General features: G+C 34.7%; 1 protein-coding gene across 2 annotated transcripts in view; it reads right to left on the bottom strand.

Moving 5' to 3' along the window:
- MACROD2 (mono-ADP ribosylhydrolase 2) overlaps positions 1 to 17,941 on the bottom strand; it is a 1,912,080-nt gene that overhangs the window by 62,356 nt on the left and 1,831,783 nt on the right. For both annotated transcript variants that reach the window (XM_041733514.1, XM_041733515.1), the window contains exons 15-16: positions 5,922 to 5,996; positions 5,551 to 5,643 (exon numbers count right to left, since the gene is read on the bottom strand). In XM_041733514.1, coding sequence (XP_041589448.1) covers positions 5,551 to 5,643; positions 5,922 to 5,996 — 168 coding nt within the window. The remainder of the gene's footprint in view (positions 1 to 5,550; positions 5,644 to 5,921; positions 5,997 to 17,941) is intronic.

Raw genomic sequence — 17,941 nt, 5'->3', positions numbered from 1 at the left:
GAATAAAAAGTTCCACAACCTGGAGACAGAATTCTACTTAAGGGAGAGGTCTGTTTCATCTTTGCAAATTACTCTGATAAGCCACATTGCCATACGCCTCAGGGCAAGACCAGACAACCTAAGCATGCTACAGCTTCAAATTGGAAATGAAATTGGGGAGTTAGGAAGGGGAGAAAATACAAAAAGACAAAGTGGATCCAGAAACAAAGCTGGCTGCTAGAGATTTATTAGAAGAGACGGCCTCTGAAAATTCCCCAGATAGGATAAGGATGGACTAATATTGACAAGTTTTGATCCTATACATATCCTTAAGTTTCTTCCCCCACTTACATGTAAAATGGAGGTTTGGGGTAAATTCTTCTAAATCTTAAAAGATAAGCTGATCCCAGCAAGCTAGAAGATTTGGCCAATAATATTATAATGTTATTATTCAAGAAGCATGATATATACTTTCTTACTGAGCCAATGCTGAATCTAAATTTATGCACATGCATGCAGATATACAGTGTGGAAGCCAAAATTACTATTGCAGACATGAATATACTATCCTTCTTCTGTGTTTTTTAACTTTAAAATTATAGGTCAGGTACATTTTTATTTGAAGATACATTTTTATTTGAAACACACAGAGGATTAGCAGTCCAAAAACGAATTTTAAAAAGTCATGCCCCAATGTAAATATAAAGATTGTATCTTTACTTGTCATACAGTGCAATTTCAATGAGCTGATTCCTTTGATTTCCTTTGATTATATATTTGATATATATATGTATATATATTGCCTACATACAGATATGCAGAAAACTGAAGTAATTAGCTTAAAAGGTCATAATTTTTATGTTCAGTATATTTGACCAATACAAGAAATTTCATTAAACACTTAAAAATATTAATAAAACCTTAACAGAGACCAGCATTATGCATTTATCTTATATTCTAAAGTAAATTTTTGGTTGACAAATTCCAACTACAAAATACTGATTAGGACAGAAGACCAATAACAGAAGAAACTACCTAAACATGAAATGGCCCTACCCAAACTAAACTGTAGTGCTATTAATGTGAAAAGCTCAGCATTATGAAAGTCTACTTCATTTGAAAAGATGAGATAAAAAGACTTTCTGAAAATATAGAGTTCCAGGAAGTCAATTACCTAAGATGCAAGTTCATGTAAGATTTTGTTTGAATCAAAAGCATGCCCGAACTATGATTTTCTAGAGCAAAGATCACAGGTTGGAGGAGGAAAAGCTGAATGCCAAGGATGCTGTGTGTTGCTACATTGCTGGCATCTAGGCTGCTTTTCAAGGAGAGAGGAACGGCTCTGTCAGCGATGTTAGAATCCCATAAATGGTGGAAAACACCAAGGGCTGTGCAATGGTGGCTTTGTAAACAAAATGAATCCCTATTGGATTTGATTGGTAGAAGCAGAAGAAAAAGTGATTCCTAACTATGTGTTCCCCAAAAGATGAAACAGTGGCCAGAGGAGCTGCAAGAAAGGATGTTTCCCACATAGATAAGAAAGATGGTGATGGAAAGCCAGCCTGCTTCCGAGTACAATTTGGGTGTAAACCAAATTTCAGCTGAAAAGCATTTTTTTCTGCCATATTGAAAGTATCTTCGGGGAATAATTGGCTGTCCAATAACTGGTTAAGTCACAAAATAAAATATGGTTGACTTAACTGATGTTTTTGTCTGGTCTAGGGCACTTCTGCATTTTTATCAATAAAATGAAATAAGTGAAACTGAGTAAGACCTCTGAATTGGGCTTTCTCAGTGCATTGATGACCATTGGCCCCCATGTCACCTCCCCTTGTTTTATTAAGAGTGCGGTTCTCTGGCCTTCTGTGAAAATTTGTAAAACTGCATTATTGAGTTCACAGTCCACATTGTACAATCCCAGAGACTGGGATTCATAGAAGGTAAAGAACTGCCTGGAGCCACAGAGCCAGAGCCAGAAACCATGCTTGTCAGAGGCCAAAAAAACTAGCCTACCAACATGATAATTTATAATTCGTGACCTTTAGTTCACCTTCTACTTGTATGCCCCATCTACATCCATCTTTTCCCAAGAAAGTCTTAGGCCAGAACATAGGTCTTAAGTTTCCAGTAACATTTTGGTCAATCACAGATAAATAAAGAATTACTATTTTATGTTATACTGACCAATGGTACAGGAAAATAATTGGGATGTATGCCTTCTATGGAACACGTGAAGAAAAATTCCAATATATTCCTAATAAATCATACATGCAAATTATTTGATTATAATAATGACATGATTTTAATATGGTTAAGATTTTATGTAAAATATTTCTAAATTCAACTAGAAATAAAAATCTTCAGAAAAATGTTTTAACTGGCTTTCTATTGTATGCTAAAAACATGAGATCCTGTTTAGAGGAGATCTCCTAAACATTACTTTCCTATTAGGTTATCAGCCTAAATGGTGCTATTTTACTGGATTTCATATGTGCTGTAGATCCTGCTGCGAAAGCATAAAACTGGACTCATTTAGAAAGAGGCAATGTGGCTCTATGAGAAAAACTGCCATATGTGAAACCTCACTTTATGCCTGTTGAAATTTTTGTATTTCAGATCTCCCAGGGATATGTCCATTGTGCTATTGTATAATTTTATCAGCATGAACTTCTGCTGAATATTTTCTCTTCTTTTCAAAACCCATATTTTGGTAGAGCTAACTTAAAAACTTAATGTTGCAACATCTGTGCTCATACACCTGGGAGCCATAGAAGATGTATCCTGAAGATTATCTACATTTTCTAATCTTATAGAATGCTACAAAATGAGAAAAAAAAGGTTATACATTTTTTCCTGGTCTGAAATTTTTTTTGAAAGCAACCACTTTGTCTCCTTGGATTCTAAAATAACACAACCAATATTTCTAAAGCTATAAGGATATCCTGACAAATATAATAGAATATTCATTTATTTCTGTTTTCACATAAGAGTAATTTCTAAGACATCTTAAAACTTTCCATTAAGAGATACTGAATATACACAAAACCTGGAGCATTATTCTCAAATGTTTTCAAACAAGATTCTAATAACTCTATGACTCTAGAGAAAGCGAAAAAAAATTATTCTCATTTGATTTATTTAGTATGTTTACCCCATGGATCTGCCAATAGATCAATGGCATCTTCTTTTAAAAATAGGAATTATGGTTGGATCAGCACTTCCCAAATAGAAGACCGATATCTTGACATGGAAAAAGGAGTTTCTGAATAGCGAGAAATGCCTCCCACCTCACCTTTCATTAATTGTTCTATCTTTATAGAAAAGAATATACATATCAAAACTGCCTACAGGAGACAGTGCTGTAAAGGGAAAGTGGAGAACAATGTTTTTCGTTGAAGGGAAGGGAGAATGTAAAGTTTTTATGAATTCAAAATAGTTAGGAAGGACCACAAAGGGACTTAAGAAACTCCAGACGTGGACTCTCTCGACTCTGTCATAATTTATCAAAGCATGAGAAATACTAAACACCAAGTGCTTTCTATGTGCAGGTATTGTGATTTCTGTGCATGTGCCAACTTATTAAAGTTTCTCCACAATGGTAGGTGGTAGGTAATTTTGTCTTTGCCATCTTACAGAGGAGGGAACTGAGGCACTGCAAGTTTGAATAACTTGCCCAAGGCCACCCAGCTTGTCAATGTGGGGCAGAGCTACTCCACAGAGTTCTGGATCTACATTACCCCACTTTCCTTCCGTGACTTTCCTTTATGTGTAGCAGGCTCGCTATTAACTCTTACTTTGAAGCAAGGAGTAAGACGACAAGGGGAGCATTTTTAAGTTATTTCAAATGTAAACACAAACAGGTGAGGCAGGGCCAAGGTTAATGTCTCCCAGAAAGAAGAGTAGGGAAAACTGTTAATTTGAGGCCACAGGCGGGTTATTACTCTCCTGTAGTGAAAAGTCACATTTCAAAAAAGGCAATCCAACTTCAAAGTCACTATCAGCAAGTAGCAGATTTTGGCCTTCACTTCTTTCTCATGTGCCATTCCCCCTGTGCGACAGAGGATGGGCATCCCTGCAAGGGAGAGGCAAGCGGATATTTAATTCTCCAGTAATTAGAGGAGGCTAGATGCTGGAGAACCTCTGGAAGAAGGGACGCGTGTCGGCGAGTGCTGAAAGCTAGTTTTTCCCTCGCAGGTCAAGTTAAAAAGAAGAAAATGTACCAGTTATTTGATGTTCCTCTCTTGCATGTCTTGAGGCACAATACACAAAGTAAATAATTTCCGCTATAGAGAAATTAAACAGGCAGGCAAGACATTGTGTGTTTTACATTAGAGAAGTACAATTGAAGAGCGCAGTGACATGTACCGGTGTCTGAAGGAAGGGTCCTAGAAAATCTCTGTTACGTCATCAGACAGGAAATATATCCAATATGCCATTTACTTGACCTGCCAGGAACATGGTGCCATGAACCTGAACTAGGATTTACAATAGAGAAAAAGCTATTAGAAGCAAAGAGATGGAAGATATTGTGCTCTCAATGCAGTGGAAATTTAAAAAAAGGATGTTGAAATCACTAACAGGGCTTAGTAATTAAACTGTGTCAATGCCCCTGCCAAGAAGAGTTCATAATTTGGAAGCTGTAGTTACTATTGACCTGATTTTACTATTGAGATCATGTCTGCCTTTTAATTTGGAACCAAAATTGATCACTGTGTTCTATAAACAAGGCCTGTCAAGTTGTTACTTTGCAAATGCTTTGCAAACACATATTTATTTAAGAGCAGCATGATTGATGATATAGTATACCAGACAAATCATTTCATTTTTTATTTCATATTTGAGATTCTTTTAAGAGATTGCTTTATAATTTAAAATGGAGTTCATCAAGTTCTTCAATAAATATAACATTTCTTTGATAATAGTTTTTTAAAATAGATATTTTAAAAAGATGCCTGTCTTTACTCCAATATATTGATTTGATGGCCCAAATACTGCTTTAAAATTTACAAAGTGTTCATTCCTCCTGTGTCTTCAGAAATCATTATAATGCTCACTTACTTTTTTAAGAGTAGTCAATATTACTGCAACCCAGTATTAGTGGACAAAGCTTGCAATATAGAAGGTTCATATAATGTGTATATTTGACTTAAATTGCTTCCTTAATCACTACCATATGAAGGACGACAGAAGGAAATCAATACAGAAAGGTTTATCTTTGTGTTTCAAAGCCATCTCACACTTTCTAAGACTCATCCATCTAGTCCATAATTTCAATTTCTTAAAGGCTTTCTCAATACTGTGATTTTTGTATTCATGATTTTAAAATTAAATTGAAACGAATAATAAAAAACATCTTCAAACTTCTTGAAAGGACAAAAAAACCTGTTAATGTATCTTCTTTTGCTACTTTTAGATTTTATTCTACTCTCACTAGTAGGATCAGGATGAAAGAACTGCTCATTTTCCCCCTTTACAGATCGCTATTGCCAGATGATAACTGATGGTTGCATTCTAGTAGGGAATCCAAAGAAAGTCTTTATTCTTGATGGGTTAATTTAAGAGCAGTGCTACCTTTTTCACCTTCTTTGTCTTCTTGGTCATCTGTTAGCGGGATCACTTCTGGTTGCTCCACAGTCGTGGCATCTTCTTGGTTTGGCAAAAGCTCTAAATAGAATGAGACAGAAGGATACTCAGGGATATTTTAATTGGAATCATTGAGAAAATACAGTGACTACAGCAGAGAAAGTTAATGTGTTTTTTTTTTTTTTTCATTTTTCCCCTTCAAGTTTTAAGAAGCACATAAAGCAGAATACTATTGCCATTATCTGGTAATCATTGCCTAAAACATACACACACACCACTCACAAACAGCAGGACAGACAGAAGTCATGGTTCACAGTTTCATCTCATTCTCTGATAACAATGCATTCTGGTTTCAATACCTTCTGTTTCCATATATGAGCTCTGGGAGTCTGCCTCAATTTTTATTTCATTCTTTGTTGAATCATGCTCTTGTCCTGTCAAGAACAGCAATTGAAAAAGAAGAGAAATGAGACATGCATGACTGTAGATTTATCCGTGGTTTGAAAAAGCAAAACATTCAGAAACGGTGTTTTGATCAGGCATGGAGAGGCAGAGAGCAGTTTCAAACCAAAGTGGACAATTTTGCCAATCATCAAATTTATGTCAATTATTTTATGAGAAATAGCCAGGTAATTAGGCAAAAAATCTCTTCTTTGAACTGACTAGTATAACTGGTGTTTAGCTTATCAATGCACCGAACACTGATGGGCACAACCTGGAAGTTTTGAAATTTTAAATAATTCCTGGGCTGTATGGCTATTCTACACCTAATTTCTCTTTAAGATATATACATTTCCTGTATTGAGGATTCCTATAAAATTAAAACACTAGTATTCTCATTGTCCCATTAAAAGATCATGAACAACTTAAGTAACATGGGCACACAGGGGTTGGGTCACCTAACAGCTCAACTATTCTGTTAAGACAGACACCTACTAAATATGGCAAAGGTGAGGAGAGAATTCAGCCAACGCTTGATTACTCCAAGGCTGATTAGTAATTTTTTTTTCCCACACCCTCTGGCTTCTCCCCCTCCCCTGTACGGTTTCAAATATTTAAGTGCTCATTAAGAGAGGAAATTGATATCTGTCCATTTGCCTCATTTTAATGAAAGGTTTTATACTGAGAATATATTTTTTTATGCTGAGAATATTGAACTGTTGAATTAGAAAAATCCATAGCTTAGAGTTGGTTATAGGCCTGAAGAGGATATGGAGGGGGTTGGGCTCTGTTGGGCACATTCCTGTGATAGACTGCATTATTGTTTCAAATGGTCCCTACTTCTTCCCATAAGAGGATTCTACTTCCGTGTCTGTGACCATGTAACCTGCAATGGCCACTATGGGACAAGTGTTTGTTCCCATCTGACTGATACCAGGTCTATTAGGTGACTTAGTTTACAAAATGGCACAGCAACACACATGATGTGTACTACATTTGAGCAGAAGCTTCAAGATCCATTGCATGTTTTCCTCCAACTTTCTTGATCCTAAGAGAGTATGCTACTTCAATCTACATCCTGGAATGAAACACATGGAGCAGAACCACGCAGAGACACAACACACCTTTGTTGTAAGCCAATGGGACTTTTAGGATTATTTTTTAGGATTATCCAGCAAAGCTAACTGGTGCAACACTTTATTACAGTTTCCTCTTTAATGCAACTATTCTTAAGCTGCCCACTATATGGCCTCCCTTTGGTTCATTCTCTGCTAGCATGACCCCAAAAAGAAATTTTTTGACATCGTTCTTTTCAAGCTCAATTTTAATCAAAAGGATCTGATAAAATAATTACAACAGAGGTATATTTATCTGTCCGATCGTTGAAGCTAAATATCTCAAGCTGTCTTTGATGACTGTCATCACTCCTAAAAGTCAATACAATGCCAAGTCTTGATGCTTCTGCAAAATGTTTCTCTTTTCCCACTTTCCATTTCTTCTTCCCCTTTCCTCATTCAGGGATACATTCTTTCTCTTGGATCTGTTACTGTCTTCTCCTATAGTCTATCCAGTGAATTGCTAGCAGAAATGCCTTTTAAAACATGGATTTGATCAAGATGTTTCCCTGCTAATAAACTCCATTCATTTCCATTCTTCTCTCAAAAACTTCCATTCTTCTCTCAAAAATATAGGAATTCAAGCCTCATCTCAGACCTAGAGTCAGATTATGCATTTTAACAATATTTCTAGGTGATCTGTATATGCATTAAAGCTTGAGAAGTGCTGGCATACAGCATATACGTGTATCTGCAAATTATTTATCCTATTAAAAATGCCAGACTTGGCCTAGACTTTTCACATACATTATCTCTAATTACCACATTAGCTCTGAAAGTAAGTATTGTGATCCCCATCTGCTTTCAAAATTTCCAACTGGGTTTATCTGACTACAGATTCTTTCTTCCTCTTTGTTTTGCCTGGGAATGTCTTTATTTGTTTTTTAATTTTTAAGCTGAAGTATATCTTGCTTATATAAAACATACAAGTCGTAAGTACATAGCTTGATGACTTTTCACATACGTATACAAGTATCTCCCTGTGTGATCACCACCCAGAACAAGAACACTTCTAGCACGAGTGGTGCTCTGTTGGAAACAATGGATACCCCACTACAGACAAAAGGTAATAGTTTTGCGTGTTTTTTTTTTTGAAATAGAACTTACACTATATGCTTTCTTGTAGCTTGCTTTTTCACATGTTCTCTGTGAGATTAATTCCAGTTGTTGTGTATACCAATTGCCCATTCTTTTTCACTGATGTATACTATTCCACTATCCAAATATATTATGTCCCATGGATGTTGCATTGTTTTCTGTTTGGAGCCATTATGAAGAACACTGCTAAAAACATTCTTGTGCATGTCTAGATATATGTATTCATACCACTTGGGTATAAGCTCAGGAGTGATATTGGTAAGTAATCAGCAATGCATACATTTGGCTTTACTAAATCCTGAAAAACAGCATTCTGAAGAGTTTGTTCCAATTTGCACTCCCACCAGAAATGTATGAGAATTCCATGTGTGCCTTTTACCCTTTAGACAATTTGATGATACTACTAATGACAAAATTCTTTTATATGAAGAAGAAAGCTGTGCAAAATCTTTCACCCGTTTTTTTCATCTTTGGGTACTATAAAAAGTGGTGACACTATACTATGGGTCATTTATTCTACAATGTATTATGTGCTACTAAATGGCAGATATGTCAGGTGCTGGGAATAGGTCTTAAATAAAATAGATATAATACTTGGCCTCAAAATGCATAGTTGCAAGGAAAAAGGCATTAAATGTGCGTAAAGTTCTTTCTAGAAAGATGTGAAGCAGAATTCCAAATTTATGAAAAATTCACTTAGCAGATTTTAATTTTTATTATTTATTTACTTATTTATTTTTTAAGATTTTATTTATCCTTTCATGAGAGACAAAGGCAGAGACATATACAGAGGGAGAAGCAGGCTCCCTGCAGGAGCTCAATGTGGGACTCTATCCCCAGACCCCAGGATCACATCCTGAGACAAAGGCAGATGCTCAACCACTGAGCCACCCAGACATCTCAGCAGACTTTTTGATTACGGGAAACTGAGAGAGATAGCCAATATATTGGACAACAACATCAACACTGAGGCACTCTCAAATAGACTAAATGAAATAAGATGGAATTTGACAAGGATAAGTGCTAAATTTTAAAACCAAGTTTATAAATCCAACTTCAAGGAGTGAGATGGGAGGAAATAAATCCTATTTCCGATAAAACTAGAGCCACAGATTTTGCATTCCAAGTTTACCTTAGATAAATACTGGACAGATACCAGTATGGCTGGATGGAAAGAAGGATTATAGCACATGGAAAGTGAAGGGGATTTTTCCACTTATTTCCTGGCAAACATCTTGCCTGGTTAGCTATTCCTAGCTATCCTAATGAACAGGGGACTTAAAACTGAAACATAATAAAAGAGGGGAATTATAGTAAGGGAAAAATATTTTTATAAAAGATATATTCAATGGGATGAGCACTGGGTGTTATTCTGTATGTTGGCAAATTGAACACCAATAAAAAATAAATTTATTATTAAAAAAAAGATATATCCAGAAAAACAAAAGCAGTGTTTTTGTGTTTGCAATGAACTCTAAGAACTGATGAATAAGGAAATGAAAAGATGGATTGATTGAAGGGGAAACTGAGACAATCAGAAAAATCTACAAGCCTAAAAACACAAAAACAGCATGAACATGGACAATGGATGTCATAAGAGAGAATGAATGCTATTCCTAAATTAATGAATGCTGTTCATAAATTAATGTTTCAGAAATCAAAGTTTTGAATTAAAATTCATTAAGAGAACAAAAGTCAGGGAGCAAAATGACACATGAAAAGATGATATATACAGAGGACAGAAAATAGCAATAGAATTTCTAATTAATGGATTAGAGGAAGTCTAAGCAACTATTTTTTTTATGTGATAGCAACCATTAAAAATATATTATGAGATTTTCAAGGACTGTAGAACATAGAATATGATTTCATTTTTGTAACTATGGACTCATCACATATACCTTTATATGTATTTAGATTAGTGGGGACAAAAACTAGAAGGCTTTATCTCATATTTAACACTGATTATCTTTGGATGGTACATGGGATTTTAATTTACAGAATTTTTATTTTGCTAACCTGCATTTCATATTTTACAACAAATGCATATTATCTAATTTAATAATTATAATGAAACAATTTAGAAAACAAAAATGCTTTCAGTGATATCATAGAAGAAAAAACTATAACTAAAAGGTGTTTGTGTTTAGCTAAATCCAGTTACTTTGGCTTGATATCTATTGTACTTGAACTCTAAAAAACGTGGGAAATTCAGCTGTTGAGTAGCTCTTTCTTCTTGCATATTCTTCTTCTTCTCCTTTTTTTTTTTTTTTTGTCTTTTGGCCAAATCACCTACCTTTCTTCTATGTCGCAACCTACTCACCATTTTTAAAACACCTTAGGTTATTTCTTGCCTTTGTGTCCACTTAACGTGTATTCTCACTGGTTGAAATATCCTCATTTCCCCTCTTTCTATCTGATAAAATTCTCTTCATCTTTCAAAACTAAGTCATCAACTTACCTTTCTTTGTGACGTCCTCTAAATCACTAGTCAGAACCAATCATTTTTATATTTTTGCTTATTGAATTCCTTTGCTCATTTGTTTATTATTCTCCTTACCACATTGTAATATAGTGGTATCTCTTGGTCTCTCTTACTGGTCTATGAACATTATGAAACTGTGCTTTATTCATATTTCCCCTCCCAGCACCTACTAATAAGGAGTGATCAATAAATGTTTAATTAACTGGCTGTCCATTATAGCAAGCATCAATGTCTGCAAATAGTAATTAGGGATTGTAACTTATTTTCTATTGCATCCTTTAGCAACAAGGTAAGTGCCTTTGGCTGCCTATCCATATACTGTATTTATTACAAAGAACCCTGAAGGAAGAACTTAAGTTTTAGGCAAATCACAACCTCTTTGGGCTTCAGGTTCATTATCTATTTACTTTTAAAGATGCAAAACTGGATAATAACTTAGATTCCCTCTATCTATGGCATGATATGAGGCTCTGTCTCCTCGTGAAGTTTTTAGTTACCACCAATGTTTGTTTATTGGGTGGATGATTTTGAGAGAGGAGGTTCACTGTTTGGTGAGCTTCATTCCCTATCACTGTTGTGATAGGGAACCGACCCCACACCTACTCTTGGGTCACTGCGGGGAACTTTGACTCATCATTTGCAATTTGGCTTTGACGTATGATGAAGGCAAAGAGTAGAGCATTCAGAGAATAGAAGCAGCCACTCTGTTCCTGTGTGTCCCCACTCCCAGCGCCCCACTTGATAAATCTTCACAGGAATTCAATCAGGGATAGGAAGACAGCGATTCTACAGGCCCTGCGGCACCTGCTGTTGGGGGGACTGCTGCTGGTGGTGGCAGCCTAAGGCTCTTGATGAATACTAGGGATTTTTCTCTTTGACTAGTAAAGGCTGGCATTTCACTTTGAGGATAAGAGGCCATTGCAAAGTTCTTTTGGAGTATTTCTCTCTTCTGCCTTTTCACTTGTCCCCACTCTTGATCTGTTTCACCTGTGTGCTTTACATATTTTAGCAATCTTTTCTTGAAATAGAAATACATGTATTTTCTTCTTTCTAATTTTTCTGAAATAAAGTCAATAAAAAACAGGGAGAGAAGTGAAGTGCACAGCTTCGAAATCCAAGAATAATCATATTTTCTCATTCCTGAGGCAAGCCAGGACTGGGCATATTACACAAAGAGGAGGTACATGTGAGCTCCTTGCCCTGCACCCAGGCCTGCTGTGTGTTAATGATGATTCCAGGGGTCTCCAGCCCTTCTGTCTTTCTCTGCAGTGCGCTCAGACATTCCATGTTTCATCTTGCTTCTTGACCCCATGCAGGCAAGCTTTATGTTTGCTTCTCCACATTCAGTCTAGTTGAATTCCACCCACTGTCCTCTGCCCTAATCCCTCCTGGCAGAGGAAACAAAGGAACATAAAGGGTCCCACAGTTTATGTATATATTTTTATATAGTGAACTCAATCATCCATGCTAATGGGAGGGGACTATTAGAACAGATAATCCAAAAATCCATTCACTTTTCTTTAGAAATAGATCACGTGATTATTTCTTGGAGCCCTGGTAATTAAGTTTGGCTCAAGCTAATGCTTTAAATAATTTGCATAAAAATTGGTCTAGGGCCATCAGTCTGGAACTAAACATTTTGAGAGGATAAACCTAACTGCACTCTGTAAATGGACTGGTTCTGAACAATAGTAACAAAAGTATAGTTTTATTGTTTGCAGATTACTATATGCTCAAATCTTCATGAGAACAAAGACTTTGTTTCTTCAATGCTTGTCTTAAAGACAATGGAAATTGCATCCTTTTGTTAAACTTGAAACTTGATTGCTGCTAATATTCAAAATTTTATGTTTATCATGTGTAAAAATAACCCCAGCTTAAGAGCAAAAATTAAACCCAGATTAGTGTGAATTTGATTATCTTCTAGACATCCTTCATTTTTTCCTGGGGCCCAAAAAACTTACTACCTAATGTAAATTATTTCTAAAATTATTTTTTCCTGCAGTTGCAAAAGAATTGTAGTTTCCTTCTAGAAACACTGAAAAGTACATATAATTATTGAGAGCTATGAATAATTTTATAACTATAATTTATAGCTATAATAATTTTATAACTGTCACTGTTAATATTGTAAACTATCTTTCTGTTGTGTGCACATATATATGTAGATATACATCTGCATATGCATATGTGTGTATACAGATGCATGCAGATATACATTTGTACATGCATATATGTGTGTATTCCCATGTATGTAGATATATATCTTATATGTATACATATATATGGATCTCTATATATATGTGTTAGTGAGTCTTTGTGTATGTGACTCAATACACATATACACATGCAGAAATATACACATATATCCTGGGATCAAAATGAATTTACACTCTGATTCTTGCTTTTTTAGCTCATAATTTTACAAGAATCTTACACTGTTATTAAAATTTCTTCAGAGGGATGCCTGAGTGGCTGAGTGATTGAGCATCTGCCTTTGGCTCAGGACGTGATCTCAGGGTCTGGGGATGGTGTCCCGCATTGGGCTCTGTATGAAGCCTACTTCTCCCTCTGTCTATGCCTATGTTTCTGCCTCTCTCTCTGTGTCTCTCATGAGTAAATAAATAACGTCTTAAAAAAATAATAAAATAAAATTTCTGAAGTAATTTTATTGTTAAAAGATGCGGTATAGGGGATCCGTAGGTGGCTCAATGGTTTGGCGCCTGCCTTCAGCCCAGGGCATGATCCTGGAGACCCGGGATCGAGTCCTGCATCAGGCTTCCTGCATGGAGCCTGCTTCTTCTTCTGCTGGTGTCTCTGCCTCTCTCTCTCTTTCTCTCTCTGTGCCTCTCATGAATAAATAAAATAGGAATCTTAAAAAAAATGCAGTATATTCCATAGTATGTACAAAATTTTTGACATTTCCTTCTCTCTTCCCATTAAACATAGTATTGTGATGAAGATTTTTGTAAATACACATCTCCCTAGTCTTGGTGGGTGTTACTTTAAGACAAAGTCCTAAAGCATAATTCTAGGCTAATAGTATGAACACTTTACTTTTTCTTAGATTTTGTCAAAATTGCTGATGTGGTTATGTCTTTCATTCTCCCACCAATAGTGTGTGAGCCTGATTGGATACCTTACTCCCACTAATTCTCCTACATAAACTTGTTTGATTAAAACTGAAATCATGTTTTATTTGCATTTCTTTAAGAAATAAAGAGATAGGCCATCTCTTCATATTTGTGATTGTATTTCTTCTATAAATCATAATGGAGTCCTTCGCCCATTTTCCTTTTGTTTTTTTTTTTCTTTTTATTGATTTATAAGATTTTTTTTACTTTAAGAAAATTGATTCTTTGTCATTTAGGCTGAGAGTACTTTTCCTAGTAGTTTTTCTTTAGAATTTGATTATAATCTTTATCATGTCAAAACGCATATATTCAGATTTAGCCATTTTTCTTTCTTATGACATATATTGATGCATGCACACACATTGCAGATATATATATATATATATATATATATATATGTGAATGCCTTTTTATAACATATGTATACAATCATGTGTTTGTGCATTTTTGTTTACAGTTCAAAAAGCAGTTCTTATTTCAAAATTTTTTAAAAGTCACACTTTTGTTTTTTTAGTCTGGTATTTTTAGTTTCATTTTTACATTTCATCTTTGCTCTTCCTGTAATTTAGGTTAGTATAAGGAATGAGATTGGGATTCAGGTTATTCTTCCAAATGGCCAAGCAGTTGTCTTAATGCCATTTATGGAGTCATCTGTCTCTGAAATGTCAGCCTGAAGATGTGCTAAAAACCCAGATCTACTTTAGTCCATTTCTAAAGTCTTTATTCCATTTCATGGATTGACTTGTTTGCCTATTCCTACAGTAGGACTACAGTGTTAATCACATTTTTCAAAGATACCATATTTTTGTAGTCTATTTATTCTGTCATTGACTGAAAATATATCTGTGATCCCCCATTGCATTTGCAGTTGGATTTTATTCTTACTGTATCATCTGCCATATAAAGACCCATCATTATTATATTAAATCAGGGAATTAAATTTTTACTGATATAAAATGACCAAATCTTTCTTGCTCCAGACTCTGTTTGTTTTTTTAAGAATTTATTTATTTATTCATGAAAGACACACAGAGAGAGGCAGAGACACAGGCAGGGGGAGAAGCAGGCTCCCTGTGGAGAGCCCAATGAGGAATTGGATCCTAGGACCTGGGATCCCGACCTGAGCCAAAGGCAGATGCTCAACCACTGAGCCACCCAGATGCCCCTCTTGCTCAAGACTTTTTGCTGGAATTCTAACTGGATAGATTCTAAAGTAGTTTCTCATGCTTTCTTTTAATGTTCATTTCCCAAATATACCTTTCCTGAATTTATATTTTTTAAACCTTTACTATTTTTTAAAATTAATTCAACCCAACTGGTTTTTACACTTAATAAATTAACCTAATTACCTTTCTTGTCATAACTACTTCCCTGTACCTGTTTTTTTTTCCCTGTACCTGTACCTGTGTTTCTGTTGTCTTATTTGATATATTGTGCTTTTGTTACACTGCTACTTACTTTTTAAAATTATTTCCATTATTGAAAATACTCATTTTTGGTATGAAACATACCAGGAAATTGAGAGAGTATCTTCCCTTAATTCTATTGTGATTTAATTCTATTTGTGATTATCATTAAATTTTTCAAAGGTATTCTTAATCCTAACTTATATTGTCAGAATCTGTAGCAGAACACGATTTTTACTTTTTGACTACCTTTATTGAAATCAGCTTTTGTGCAACCCTCCCTACTCCCCACCATAATCCTGATTTATAAATTCTGGCATTGATGTTTCTTTCCTTTTCTCTCCCTCCTTTCTTCCTTCTCCTTTTAACTAATCTTTAAAAATGTAACAAAATATAAGAAAGTGCATGAACAATATTGAGAGTTCAGTTAAACAACCAAAAGCAAATAGAGAAACTATACTTTCTTATAGTTATAGAAACTATGTATCCATCCAGTCCAGAAGACCAGCTCATGGGCCAATCAGAACCTCCTCCTTAATCACCAAAATTTAATCAGCACCTTAACTCAGAGTAATCACTACCTAGATTCCCTTTATTATTTTTCCACACAAGTATGCCTTTCTAAATAGCATCACTATCTTTTCCTGCTTTTTGAATTTGATATGAGATATTGTACAATATATATGCTTCTGTACCTTCTATGATTTAACATTATACTTGTAAGAGTCATTCATGTTTTAGCCTGTAATTTTAGTTGTAGTTTCCAATGAGACTTCTGCTTCCTCTTTATATCTATTTCCCTGTACCTGTTTTTTTCCTCTGTTTTTGAAATTTTTCTGTTTATCACTGATGTTGAACAAGATGATGATGATGTACTTAGTTATAATTTCCTTTATGTTTCTTGTGCTCCGAGGTCATAGAACTTCTTGGATATGTGGATTCACAATTTTCACTGAAGTTTTGGAAAATTTCAATCATTTTTACTTCAAATATTTTTTGTCTTCCTTTTCCATGCTTTGCCTTCAGATATTTCGATTTATGTATATTGGGCTTGCAATTACCTTTATAGTTCTTTCATAGCTCACTGATTATATTTTTCTTGTTTTCAATCATTTATTCTCTTTGTGTTTCAATTTGGATGGTTTCTATTGCTACTTCTTCAAATTCACCACTCTTTTCTTCTTCAGTGACTAATCTGCCATTATTCTCATCAGGTGTAATTTTCATCTCAGACATTTAGTATTTCATCTCTAGAAATTCAATTTGTGTCATTTTATACCTTTAATGTCTCTAATTAACATGGACAATCTTCCTTTAAGCTTTCAGAAGATATGGAATATGATTATAATAACTTTTAACATGGCCTTTCACATTAATTACACAATCTGTACCATTTCTGAATTGATTTGTATTAATTGATTTCTCTTCTCTTATATGTCATACTTTCCTGCTCCTTGTCAAGAATTGGTATCATCAGTACTCATTTAGACTTATCAAATAATTACCATTTACCTTGCTTTTTCTTCTTTTCCTTCATCTTTTTCCTTCCATCTGGTATCAATACCCTCCTACCTGAAGAACACCAAAATCTCTGTTGGTGAACTTTTCTTTTCTTTTTTTGGCCTGAAATTTGCTCGATTAAATTTATTCTTGAAACACACCTTTTTTTTTGGCTTAGAATTCTTGGTTGGCTATTATTCTGCTATATTGTCTTCTTATTTCTATTGTATCTATTAAAGTCAGGTATCAGTCTAATTGTTTAAGGATTTCTTTTTAGATGTCCTGTTTATCTTTGATTTTCAGCAGTTGTACAATGATGGGCATACTTGTGGACTTATTTTGCTTAGAGTTCAAAGGGTTTTAGGAAGATGTGATCTGATGTCTTTCATCAATATAGGTCATTTCTCAGCATAATTTTCTGAAATATTTCTTCTGCTCAATTACCTCACTCCTTTCTGTCTAGAATTCCAATTGATTTACCATTTATCCTCTATATTTGTTCCCTTTCTTTAGTGTTTATCTTTCCTTTTTTTCTCTACTACTTTTATTTTGGATATATTCTTCTGACCTAACTTCTAGTGAACAAATTCTCTTTCATCTGTGTTTGCATTTAAACCATGAATCTATTCATTGCATTCTTCATTTCAATTATTGTATCTTTTACTTCTAGACTTTTTCTTTTTCTTTTATGATGCTTTGTTTTGAATTTCCACTTCTCAGCTAATTTTTTCAATGTCATCTTTATCCTCCTATTAACAGCCAGGAAAAGTATTTTATACTTTATGTTTTAACTATAATACTTTCAGCCCAAATGGGCCTATTTCTTTTTTTAAAAAGATTTTATTTATTTATTTATTTATTTATTTATTTATTTATTTATTTATTTATTTATTTTGAGAGAGTGAGAGTGAGAGAGCACAAGCAGGGGGAATGGCAGAACCCAACCTGGGGCAGATGCTTAATCAATTGAGCCACCTGGGTGCTCTGGGCATGTTTCTCTTGACTTTTTTTTTTTATGTTACCATGTTTCATTTTTTCTCGATATTTTTTTTTGTGTGTGTGTGTGTGTATGTGCTAGACATGCTGGAAATTCTGGCTAAGAACTCGTTTTTGTAAATGGTTTTACACTGGTTTTTCTCTGGTGCCTATGGGGAATAGTAATCTGGGTTGGTCTTCATTTATTTTGAGGATTGAGATGAT

This window comes from Vulpes lagopus, chromosome 18, assembly GCF_018345385.1.
Source record: "Vulpes lagopus strain Blue_001 chromosome 18, ASM1834538v1, whole genome shotgun sequence".
Lineage (NCBI taxonomy): Eukaryota > Metazoa > Chordata > Mammalia > Carnivora > Canidae > Vulpes > Vulpes lagopus.
Note: the sequence above shows the minus strand (reverse complement) of the source record. Positions and strands in the feature narration are given on the sequence as shown.